Source organism: Grampus griseus (assembly GCF_964374135.1).
Source record: "Grampus griseus genome assembly, chromosome: 14".
Lineage (NCBI taxonomy): Eukaryota > Metazoa > Chordata > Mammalia > Artiodactyla > Delphinidae > Grampus > Grampus griseus.
This window is the reverse complement of record NC_139008.1, coordinates 22014436-22027081: the sequence shown is the minus strand read 5'-3', so window position 1 is coordinate 22027081 and position 12646 is coordinate 22014436. Positions and strand designations below refer to the sequence as shown.

General features: G+C 36.8%; 1 protein-coding gene across 1 annotated transcript in view; it reads left to right on the top strand.

Moving 5' to 3' along the window:
* REXO5 (RNA exonuclease 5) overlaps positions 1–12646 on the top strand; it is a 42943-nt gene that overhangs the window by 13739 nt on the left and 16558 nt on the right. The window contains exons 8-13 of the mRNA XM_082670170.1: positions 654–769; positions 2231–2369; positions 2512–2606; positions 3545–3647; positions 6253–6356; positions 7114–7234. Of these exons, the coding sequence (XP_082526296.1) occupies positions 654–769; positions 2231–2369; positions 2512–2606; positions 3545–3647; positions 6253–6356; positions 7114–7234 (678 nt within the window). The remainder of the gene's footprint in view (positions 1–653; positions 770–2230; positions 2370–2511; positions 2607–3544; positions 3648–6252; positions 6357–7113; positions 7235–12646) is intronic.

The following is a 12646-nucleotide window of genomic DNA, read 5'->3' as shown; positions in this document are numbered from 1 at the left end:
TTTTACGCGTTTAAGATCAGAAGTAGGATTTTCCTGCTTAAGCTCCCCTTGTGTTTTACTTTGTCTAATTAGTAAGTCTCCTTTCAGAGGCAGTGTATCCCCTCTCACTTAGTACTCAAGTAACAGTTTCTCGACACTGAACAGAGTGGCTAAGAGCTAAGGATTTGGAGTCTGTCGTATCAGGTTGTGTATCCTGGCCTTGCCTGTCACCTTGGACAAATTCCCTAATTCTCCCTCTGTGAAGCAGGGATAATATTAGGGGCTACTTCATGGGGTTATTATGAGGTGGTATATAAAATGCTTAGTATTGTGTTAGATAATAGAGTGTGCTAATAAAAATTATTTTTTTGGTACTTAGCATAATACTGGGTTGTAGTACACAGTAAATAGTACAATTATAATTGATGTTATTATTTCTGTCCCTCTTGGGCACATCCTTCCCAGAGAAATTGTACTGTGTTGGTTACTTTAAGTGTAATGTTCAGCAGCCTGCTTAGCTTTAATTTCATTCATATTGGATTCTCTAGTCAGCAAAAGGCTGTGCCATTGTCGCAGAGTAGATTAGAGTAGGTGGCAGTTGATGTAGTCTTGAATAATGAGAGGAAGCAAGAGTTTCCACGGGTTAGCAGCCTATCTACATCCTGGTCTTTCAGTGCCTGACATCCAAGGGGCGAGAACTAACACGCATCTCACTGGTTGCTGAAGGAGGCTGCTGTGTTATGGATGAGCTTGTTAAACCTGACAACAAGATTGTGGACTACCTCACCAGGTATTTTTCACCCTGCCTCCAGCTCGCTAGAGTGGAATGAGACTTAACAGGAATAGCCTGTGGCTTCTGTTTAGTTAGGTATTATCTACTTATTTATTACCAAAGAAAAGGCTGGGGTGCCACAACCAGAAATTTTAATACTGAAATTACACAATATTGGTGTATAATGCTCTTACCTTTCTTGCTCTCTAATCTTCCTGTGACCTAGGTCACCAGAATATTATCTTCCTTGTCATAGAATCTGACAGTTGTAATCATTACCTAGTAACTGCCAAACAGCTTTGCTGTCTGATGAGACACCATCTGAAAAATCTGTAAATCATCTTCTGGCAGTCAGATGATTTTAGAGCTTAATCTGCCTTGACCTCAGAAACCAAAACAAAACTAAGTGTTTCCACAACAGAAATTGGAAGCTCAAAAAATTTTCTCTGTCTTTCCGAAGATTAGCAAGTAATTTCAGAATGTACACACTACAGTAATTAGGCAAAGAAAAGCCAGTGAAACATTACCGTTGCTGCCCATTGTAGTTGCACCTATCAATTCATGCTTACTTAGGCACAGAGAGGCCATGATGGTGATAAAGACTCCTGTTGGCCGACATGACAATTAGACAGTATTTTTAAGGAACAGTCGTATGTGACAAAGATGTATGTATAAGGGTATTTGTCATACTGTTGCAGAAACATGGGAATATGAATGAAAGTAGGGGGTTGGTTAGAATGTTATATTCATCTAATGGAGTACTAACCATTTAAAAGGATGTGCTGAAATAGATTTATTGATGTGAAAACTTGTTCATGATATATAGCACATGTTATGATCATATTATAAAGTAGCATAGGCATTATGATTCCTTTTTTTTGGGTCATACCATGTGGCTTGCGGGATCTTAGTTTCCTGACCAGGGATTGAACCCAGGCCCATGGCAGTGAAAGCATGGAGTCCTAACCACTGGACTGCCAGGGAATACCCATGATTATAAAAATGAAACATATACATGAATACATATGTATCAAAAAATATGATACAATATTTACTAAAGTGTAAAAAATGATCTCTGGGTGGTGGGATTATGGGCAGGTTATTTATTTTTATTTTTATTTATTTTTTTTGCGGTATGTGGGCCTCTCACTGTTGTGGCCTCTCCCGTTGCGGAGCACAGGCTACGGACGCGCAGGCTCAACGGCCATGGCTCACGGGCCCAGCCGCTCCACGGCATGTGGGATCTTCCCGGACCGGGGCATGAACCTGTCCCCTGCATCGGCAGGCGGACTCTCAACCACTGTGCCACCAGGGAAGCCTGGCAGTTTTTAATTTCTTCTTTGTTATTTGATTTTCAACCTTTTTACACTGAGCATTTATTAATTTTTTATTTTTTAAAATATTCTTTTTGAAATGACTTTCGGGGGAGGAAAGCTTATTAATATCCTGGTCTGTCCATTTCTCTTTTTTTATTGAAAGTTTCTCAGGAATCACAAAGAAGATTCTTAACCCAGTGACAACCAAACTCAAAGATGTACAGAGACAGTTAAAAGCACTGCTTCCTCCCAACGCTGTGTTAGTGGGCCACTCCTTAGACTTAGATCTCAGAGCACTGAAAGTGAGTATCTGATTTAGGACTTAGTTTATCTAGCATATGTGCCTGTTTCATTAATCTCAGATCTAAAGCCTTCTGTCCCCCAACCCACCTGTTTTTTCCTTCAGCATAGGATGCTACTCATTCTATTCTCTTTCCTTCTCAGATGATACATCCATATGTTATTGATACATCATTGCTTTATGTCAGAGAGCAGGGCAGAAGATTTAAGCTCAAGTTCTTAGCCAAAGTTATTTTGGGGTAGGTTTGTTTGCATATTATAATATTGTCCTGATAGACTGGACATAAGTTAGAATATTGTATCTTATTTAATGCATATTGCAACGTTCAGCCTCTCTCCTTTCCTTCTTAGTTTATAAACATTATTATGAATTCTGAGATCCTAACTTCAGAGAGAATTATGACTCAGAAATGAAAAAACTGTGGGAATACAAAAAGGAGTTGCATTCATAGCTGAAGGTTGATGGATAGAACTAGACAGAGAAGAGGCAGAAAAGTTACCCAAAATTTCAAAACAGCGTTCCTATATTGAATGTATCATGTACAAACACATATTGTACAAAGATATTCATTATAGTATGATTTAAAATAGCCCAAAAGAATTCAGATATTCTACAGGACTAGTTAAATAAATTATGGTTATCTGCGTGACTAATACTTTGTTAGATCTTTATGTGCTAATAAGGGGACCTCTAAGATGCTACTGAGAACAAAATGGAGATGCAGAACAAGATGCGTAGATACTGAGATATTGATTGATGTAGATTAGATTTAGATATATCTATAGACATAAACATATGTATTTTTTAAGATTTTAAAAAACAAAGGATTTTTAAATATATAATAGACACTTGTATATAATAGAAAATTTCTGGAAGGTAACTTTAAAACAACAGCTACGTCTAAAAAGTGAGACAAGGGGTTGGTTGGGGAGTGGACCAGAGACTTTTTATTGAGTAGCCTTTGATGATATGCTCGCTGTAAACAAAGCCATTCCTGATCATTCTGTACCCTCAGTACCTTTCAGGTCCTGGCACTAAGTAATAAAGGAATCTTGATTGTGACTCAAATCTAATTACTAGAATGCTGAAATTCTACATGTAGCCAGAATATTTGGTATGAAAGACTCTATCATTAAAAATGCTCTCAGTTATGTCAATTTTACCTTGACTTTCCAGGAAGGATATACAGTGTCCAGATAGGTTTGGTCATGATGCCACAGAAGATGCTAGAACAGCCCTTGAATTGGCTCGGTATTTCCTCAAATATGGCCCAAAGAAGGTTAGTACCTTTGCTTTCCTTAAAATTATGAGACTAGAACAGAGTCACAGACCACCATATCCTGCTGTTACCTTTCTTTACAAAAATGGCAGTGTAATTCAAGGTGAACATGTATTTGAAATTAAGACCTGTATCACTAGCATCATGTAGTGGTTAAATATGTCGTCTCTGAAGTTGGGCTTCCTTGTTTTTAAATAGGTCTGGCTGTATGCTATCTAGGGCAATTTCTCTGATCAACTTTAGTTTCCAGATCTGTAACATGGTAGCACACTTCTCTGGGATATTGGTGAGGGTAAATGAGATATTATGTAGTATAAAGCTCTTAGCACAGTGCCATGAATATATTAAGCACCATAATGTGGTGTTAATCATTGTAGCTGAGGGACTTCCCTGGTGGTCCAGTGGTGAAGACTCTGTACTTCCACTGCAGGGCACACGGGTTTGATCCCTGGTTGAGGAACTAAAGATCCCGCATGCCACTTTTAATTCATTGTAGCTGATGCTAATAATTGTGATAATTATAAAAATCTAGATAGATTTTTGCTCTCTTGGGGTGTGAGTAGCATATCATTGTTTCAAAAGCAGTTCAGTGGGCCTGGATTAAAACAGCACATAAAGGAGGCATTGAAGAGGATGTAGTTTCTGACAGACTGTGTTATAACACATTCTAACCTATTAGATTGTCCCATTGTGTGATATTTTCTAGCATGACCCCATTATGAAATAAATGGTAGTCCATATAGAATAATAAAAAGCCAGAATAGTATTTTGTGTCATGGTGATAGAAAGACATTGTAAAATATCTTATGCGGCTTGTGAGTAATGGCCAACATTCACTGAGATCTTACGAAGTGTACTATTCTAAAATGCTTTATATACATTATCTTATCCTTATAACAACTCTGTAAGTTAACTATTGATATTATTATATATATGATCATTCAGAGGTTTTGAAAGGTTAATAACTTATTGAGGGTCCTACAATTAGAGGCAGAACCAGGATTCAAACCAGGGTCTGTCAGATTCTAAAGCCTGTCTTTGCTTTACATGAGGAATTAGCAAACCTTTTCTGTAAAGGCCAAACAGTAAATATTTTAGGCTCTACAGACCATACTGTCTCTATCACAGCTACTCAACTTGCTGTTGGTAGTGCAAAAGCAGCTATAACAGTATGTCAGTAAAAGGACACAGCTGTGTGCCAGTAAAACTTTATTTACAAAAAACTGACATTGGGCTGGACTTGATCCAATGACTGTAATATGCCAACCCCTGCTCTAAACCACTGCACTGAGGTTCTAAAAACTTGGTCTCAGGACCCATTTATCCTCAAAGAGCTTTTGTTTTTGTGGGTCATATCTATCAATATTTACCATATTAGAAATTACATATGAGAAAAATTATATTTACTAATTTGTTGAAAATATTTTTAAAAATCATTACATGTTAACATAAAAAATGTACTTTTATGGAAAAAAGCATTTTCAAAAAAATTAATGGGAAGAGTGTCATTGTTTTACATATTTTGCAAATCTCTTTAATGTCTAGCTACTAAGCTCCTGTTAAGGAGACTAGTGACTCTCTCATATCTGCTTTTACGTCCAATCTGTTGTGTTATATAGTTGGAGAAGACAGGACCTTGCAAACTTCCCCCTGAAAGGGTCTCTGGAACCCCTAGGAGTTCTCAAGCCACACTTTGAGAACAGTTGCATTTTGTTATGCTGCCACTTGATTTCCAGGAAAAATTGCATCTCACTTGAGTAAAATCTCAGGAAATCTGAATTAAGGATGGACTTTAGTTAATAATAAGATACCAGAAAAGAATCTAAAAAAGAGTGGATATATGTATATGTATAACTGATTTGCTTTGCTGTACAGCAGAAACTAACACAACATTGTAAATCAACTATACTCCAATAAAAAATTTTAAAAAGAAAAAAATAACATATCAATAGTGGTTCATTAATTGTGTCAAATACACCATACTAATTAAGATAGTAATAATAGTTGAAAATGGCAGTTGGATATATGTGGGAACTCTGTACTGTCTTTGTAGTTTTTCTGCAAATCTAAAATGATTCTAAGTAAAAAAAATATCTGTATCTCTACACATCAGAACTCCCAAATGGGCTCCCACTTTATGGAAAGAGAATAAACTAGAATACTTTTCATGATTTTGTGTTAGTCCAATAAAGTCTTTTTTTCATATTGCCATGAAAGCCATTCTTTTATAATTTCCAAAAGTTGCATGTTTGCAGAGAAGTAAGTTTTAAGTGACTTTGGAATGAATCATGAGCCAAAATTGCCATTGCTTTTCACTTAGCCCTACTTGGCCCTTTCCCATATTCATGTCACAACATCAGCAGCTGGTAACAGATTGCCATTCTTGGCTAAGCAGCCAGAAACCATCTGGTAACTATTGAACCCAGCCTGGGACTGTGGCAACAGCAAAGTCACTGTCTACAGAAACAGAGCACACCACTTGAGTGGGTTTTTCTTGGATTTTGGGGGGGTTTGGGTGTTTTTTTGTTTGTTTGGTTTCTTTTTTTTTTTAGCCTCAAATACTTTGCAAGATATTAAATGATTTTACCACTTTATTTTCCTTCAGATTGCAGAACTAAATCTGGAGGCACTAGCTAGTCACCAAGAACTAGAAGCAGCAGGCCTAGAGCTGAGAAATACAGCAGAAGTAGTGCAGCAGCTAAACACAAGGTAATATTTTTCAGTTCTAAATGGTCGCAAAGACAAATGGAGTATCTGGTTTCTTATTTAATAACAAAACCTGGAATATTTTTTTCCTCTTTAGAGTCTATTGAGAAATATTTACCAATAATATGAGTAACATTCTTCCATTAGAAAAACCATGGATGGAAAAATACCACGTACTGCCCTAAATAGCATCTGTTTTTCTAATTTTCTGAATCTATTGATTGGTCTTAAAATAACTCACTTTACAAAAAAAGTAAGACATTGAAATACATTGAACTAAGTGGCATTAGGGGAGATGATAGACTAGTGAGTATTTTGATTAGAAGAGTCGGCTATAGCCTTGATGTATTGCCCAGATTGGGAAAAAGACAAACAAAAAACAGACTCAGAAGAGGTTTGTCTCTATACCATAGTAAACGTTTCAGATCCTTAGAATCTAGCCTAAATTTTGGTAAAGAGTTTTGAGTATATTTTTTGTTTATCCTTCCTTTCCCTAAATGTAGAACAACAATGTTCAATATGATTTCTGTAATGGTGGAAATGTTCTATATCTTTGCTGTCCAAAAAGGTCCATACATGTAGACCTTATAGTACATGTGACTAGTGCAATTAAGGAACTGAATTTTTATTTTATTTTATTTTAATTTAAATAACCACACGTTGCTAATGGCTACCAGGTTAGACAGTGCAAGTATAGAGAAGTAATTCTTGGGTTAGGGAAAACTGTTGTTCCTACCTGATCTCTTCTCCTTCTGTACAGTGTTTTAGAATGCTTGGACTCAGTGGGCCAGAAGCTGCTTTTCTTGACTCGGGAGGCAGATGCTACTGAACTTTCTTCTTCCCAAAACTGTCAAACTATTAAGTGCTTGTCAAATAAAGAGGTGAGTGACCCAGTATCTCTTTGAAGGTTGCATTCAGAGTAGAGGGTAATGTAACCCTTTGCAACCCATGCAAGTATCAAGCTTTTTTTCATCAGCAACTTTAGCTACCATTAGCCAGTCTGGCTTCTATCTCAAATTTTGTGTGGAGCACTTTTAGTCTCAGTTACCCCATAGGAGCAGAACTGTCAGCTGCCAGTGTCTGTTTCCAGATTCCAGCAGGCCTGTAGCTTTGGCCTTGCACACCACTTTGAATTTCTATTCTTTTTTCTGGTTCATGGAGATGTTTATCTTGGTTTTTAGCCTGACTATATTTTTTTGGTTTTCCTATATATATATATATATTTTATATTTTACCTATCATTGCTATGTGTGTATAGCAGAAGGGATGCATCAAAGCATGGACTTATGTCATCTTGTTCAGAGGCTCTGTAATTTTTTTTAAGCATTTTATTTGGAAATAATTTCAAACTTACAGGAAACTTGCATGAATGGTGGAATATCTGTATACCTTCTATGTAGATTCATCTTCTGTTAATACTCTGCCTCATTTGCTTTATTAGTTGTGTGTGTGCTGGGTTGCTCCTGCACTTTTTACACTTTCTCGCTCTCTCTTCCTATGTCTATATGACATTTCAGTTTTTAGTTTCCTTTAGTCTGGAACCATTCCTCAATCTTTCTTTGTCTCATGACATTGGTAATTTCATTTTGGGTTTCCTCATGATTAGATTCAGGTTATGCCACAACAAGAGGCATATGTTGTCCGTCTGTCCCTCTCTTCTGTTTATTTTGATGACCTTAACAAGGTGTTGTCTAGTTTCTCCACTGTAGAGTTACTGTTTTTTCCCCTTGCTTTGAATAATATGTGAGGATACACTTTAAGAACAGCAAATATCCTGCTTTTCATCAAAATCCCCACCTCCTCTTATATTTAGCAAAAACTGATGATTCTCATCTGAACCAGTTTTTACTGTGAGCCAGTTTTTATTGTACAATGATGGTTTTCCAACTCTCTATATTTCCTCCATATTAACTAGTTGTTACTCAGTAATGAGCAAGAGTCCTTCCTTTACCTTATTTGTTCATTCATTCATTCATTCCGTGTGGACTCACGGATTCCTGTTTATTTCAGTGGTTTATAATTTATAATTGTACTAAATTGTTTTGGTTTACACATTTCTCAGATTTGGTAAGCAGTAGCCCCTTCAAGCTGGCCCCTCTGTTCTTGTGACATGCACCCATAATTTTTTTTGAGCATTTTCCTACTGGCACAATAAGAAAGTCAGGTTCATCTTGGTATTAGAAACCAAGATCTGGATGCTGGATGTGCATATTTTTACTGGGATGTCTTTGCTTCTAGACCCTCAAAGCAGACAGTTAGGAAATATATGCATGTAGGTAGGATATGCGCACACACACACACAAATTTGTATGTATACACAAATAAATATTTAAGAAATCAAGTGTCTATACCAGTACCTCTAATTTCAGCCCTTGCACAGGATTCTTCGTTGCTTTTCCTCATTTCATCTTTGTATCTCCCTTTATAAGTTACTTGGATTCCTTTTTTCCTCCCCTTCAGATTAGCTCTTATGCATTTAGAATACAGTTGGGTTCATTTGTTTCAATTTGCTTTTAGTTTTAGGGTTTTTTTCTCTCTTCCATCCTTGTTGATTTATTTTTTGGATCTATAGAACATTAACAAGCTTCCAAAAGCAAAACTACACAAACAAGTATACTAAAAGAAGTGTCATTCCTTCTCATATCTATTTCACCCAGTCCGCCCTCCACCTATCTCATGTAAGTAAATAACATTGTTGTTTTCTGATTTATCCTTCCTTTGTTCCATTTTTTGTAAAGAAAAGTAGATATATATATGCTTTTTTATTTCGTTTTCTTTCTTACACAGAAGCTAACATACTATATAAATAAACTCTTGCAGTTGGCTTTTTTCCCTTAACAAGATGTCCTGGAAATCATTACCAGGACATAAGGTTCCAACTTCCCGTTTTTGCATATGGATATCCAGTCTTCCCAGTCTCATTTTTTGAAGAAACTATCCATTTCATATTGAATGTTCTTGGCACCCTTGTCAAAGATCACTTGACCATATATACAGAGCTTTATTTCTGAACTCTCTTTTGTTCCATTAGTCTATTTGTCTGTCTTTATGCCAGTACCACACTGTTTTGATTACTGTAGTTTTTAGTATGTTTTGAAATCAAGAAGTTTGTGTCATCTGACTTCATTCATTTTCAGGATTATTTTGGCTATTCAGAGTCCTTTGAGATTCCTTATGAATTTTAGGATGATTTTCTTCTATTTCTGCAAAAAATGACATTAGGATTTTAATAGGGATTGAATTGAATCCATAGGTTGCTTTGTATACTGTTGACAACAATAGTGTGTTCCAGTCCCTGAACATGGAATGTTTCCTTTTATTTGTGTCTTAAAATTTCTTTCAGCATTGTTTTGTAGGGTTTTATTTGTTTTTTGTTTTTTTGCGGTATGCGGGCCTCTCACTGTTGTGGCCTCTCCCGTTGCGGAGCACAGGCTACGGACGCGCAGGCTCAGTGGCCATGGCTCACGGGCCCAGCCACTCCGCGGCACGTGGGATCTTCCCGGACTGGGACACGAACCCATGTCCCCTGCATCAGCAGGTGGACTCTCAACCACTGCGCCACCAAGGAAGCCCTGTTTTGTAGTTTTTAGCATAGAAATGTTTCATCTCCTTGGTTCGGTTTATTCCTAAGTATCTTATTCTTTTTTGATGCTATTGTACATGAGATTTTTTTTTAATTTCCTTTTTTGATTGTTCATTGTTAGTATGTAGAAACACAACTGATTTTTTGTGTGTTGATTTTGAATCTTTCAAATTTGCTGAACTCATTGTTTAGTCCTGACATTGCTTTTGTAGAATTGTTAGGGTTTTCTACATGTCCTATGTGAACAGAGAGAGCTTTTCCAATTTGGATGGCTTTTGTTTCCTTTTCTTACCTAATTACTCTGGTTAGAACTCTCAATACTGTGTTGAATAGAGTGGAAAGAGCAGACATCCTTGTTCCTGATCTTACAGAAAGTTTTCAGTCTTTCACCTTTGAGTGTGATGTTAGCTGTGGGCTTTTCATATATGGCCTTTATTATGTTGGAGTAGTTTCCTTCTATTTCTAGTTTGTTGAGTGTTTTTATCTCGAAAGAGTTTGAATCTTGTCAAATGCTTTTTCTGCATCAGTTGATTGATCATGTGGTTTTGTCTTTCATTCTGTTAATGTGGTATATTACATGGAATTGTTTTCATACATTGAACCATCCTTGCATTCCAGGAATACATCTCACTTGGTCATGGTGTATAATACTTTTAATGTGCTGTTGAATTCAGTTTGCTGACATTTTGCTATTTAAAGTAATCACTAGATTGGAAGAACTATTTCCATTTTGTTGTTTTCTGTATGTCTTACAGCTTTTTGTCCCTCCTCTCCTTTCTACTGTCTTCCTTTGAGTTTTGATTTTTTTTTTTTGGTAGAGACGTGCTTTGATACCCTTCTCATTTCCTTTTGTGTATGTTCTATAGATATTTTCTTTGCAGTTATCATTGCAGTTACATAAAACATCTTAAAATTATAACATTCCATTTTAAATGGATAGCAGTTTAATTGCATACAAAAACTGTACTCCTATAAGATCCACCCCCTCGACTTTGTTACTGATATCATAGATTGCATCTTTATATGTTATATGCCCATTAACATAGGCATATAGTTATTTTTTTCATGTTTTTGTCATTTAAGTTCTGAATAAGAATTAAAAGTGAATTTATGCACCAAAGTTACATTAATACAGGTTATTATATGTGTCCATGTATTACCTTAACTGGAAAACTTTTTCATGTTGTTGTCTAGTATCCTTTCGTCTTGAAGGACTCCCTTTAGCATTTCTTATAAGAGCAGGCCTAGTGATAATAAACTTTCTCAACTTTTTTTTCCCCTGCATTTTTGAAGCATAGTTTTGCTGGATACGGTTTTCTTGGTTGATGGTTGTTTTTTGTTTTTGTTTTCTTTTTTTTGGTTGATGGTTTTTTTGTTGTTTTTTTTTTTTGCGGTACGCGGGCCTCTCACTGTTGTGGCCTCTCCTGTTGTGGAGCACAGGCTCCGGACGTGCAGGCTCAGGGACCATGGCTCACAGGCCCAGCCGCTCCGCGGCATGTGGGATCTTCCCGGACCGGGGAACGAACCCGTGTCCCCTGCATCAGCAGGCGGACTCTCAACCACTGCACCACCAGGGAAGCCCGGTTGATGGTTTTTTATTTTATCAGTTTGAATATCTCATGCCACTCTCTTCTGGCCTGCAAGGTTTCTGTTAAGAAATCCACTGATAATCTTATGAAAGCTTCCTTGTATGTGATGATTTGCTTTTCCCTTGCTGCTTCCAAGATTCTCTAATTTTGACTTTTAACAATTTGATTGTAATGTGTCTTTCTGTGGGTGTCTTTGGATTTATCTTTCTTGGAGTTCCTTCAGCTTATTGAATTTGTATGTTCATTTCTTTGCTCAGATATGGAGGGTTTTCAGCCATTATTTCTTCAAATAAGCTCTCTGCTCCTTTCTCTTTTCTTCTGGGACTCCTATAATTTGTAAATTGGTCCTAATGATGGTGTCCCAAGGGCTGTTAGACTCTGTTTCCTTTTCTTCTTCTTTTTTTTTTTTTTTTGCTTTAACTTAATGACTTCAAAGATCTGTTTTCAAGTTTGCCTGATCAAGTCTGATGTTGAACCCCTTTAGTGAATTTTCCAACTCACTTAATGTATTTTTCAGCTGCAGAATTTGTTTGGTTCTTTTTTCTTTGAATTTTATTTTATTTTTTTATACAGCAGGTTCTTATATAAGTTACCTATTTTATACATATTACTGTATATAAGTCAATCCCCAGCTCCCCCAATTCATCCCACCACCACATCCCCACCACCTGCTTTTCCCCCTTGGTGTCCATACGTTTGTTCTCTACACCTGTGCCTCTATTTCTGCCTTGCAAACTGCTTCATCTGTACTGTATTTCTAGATTCCACATACGTGCATTAATATATGATACTTGTTTTTCTCTTTCAGACTTACTTCACTCTGTATGACAGTCTCTAGGTCCATCTGCGTCTCTACAAATGACCCAGTTTCGTTCCTTTTTATGGCTGAGTAACATTCCATTGTATATATGTACCACATCTTCTTTATCCATTCGTCTGTTGATGGGCATTTAGGTTGCTTCCATGACCTGGCTATTGTAAAGAGTGCTGCAATGAACACTGGGTTGCATGTGTCTTTTTGAACTACGGTTTTCTCTGGGTATATGCCCAGTAGTGGGATTGCTGGGTCATATGGCAATTCTATTCATAGTTATTTAAGGAACCTCCATACTGTTCTCCAT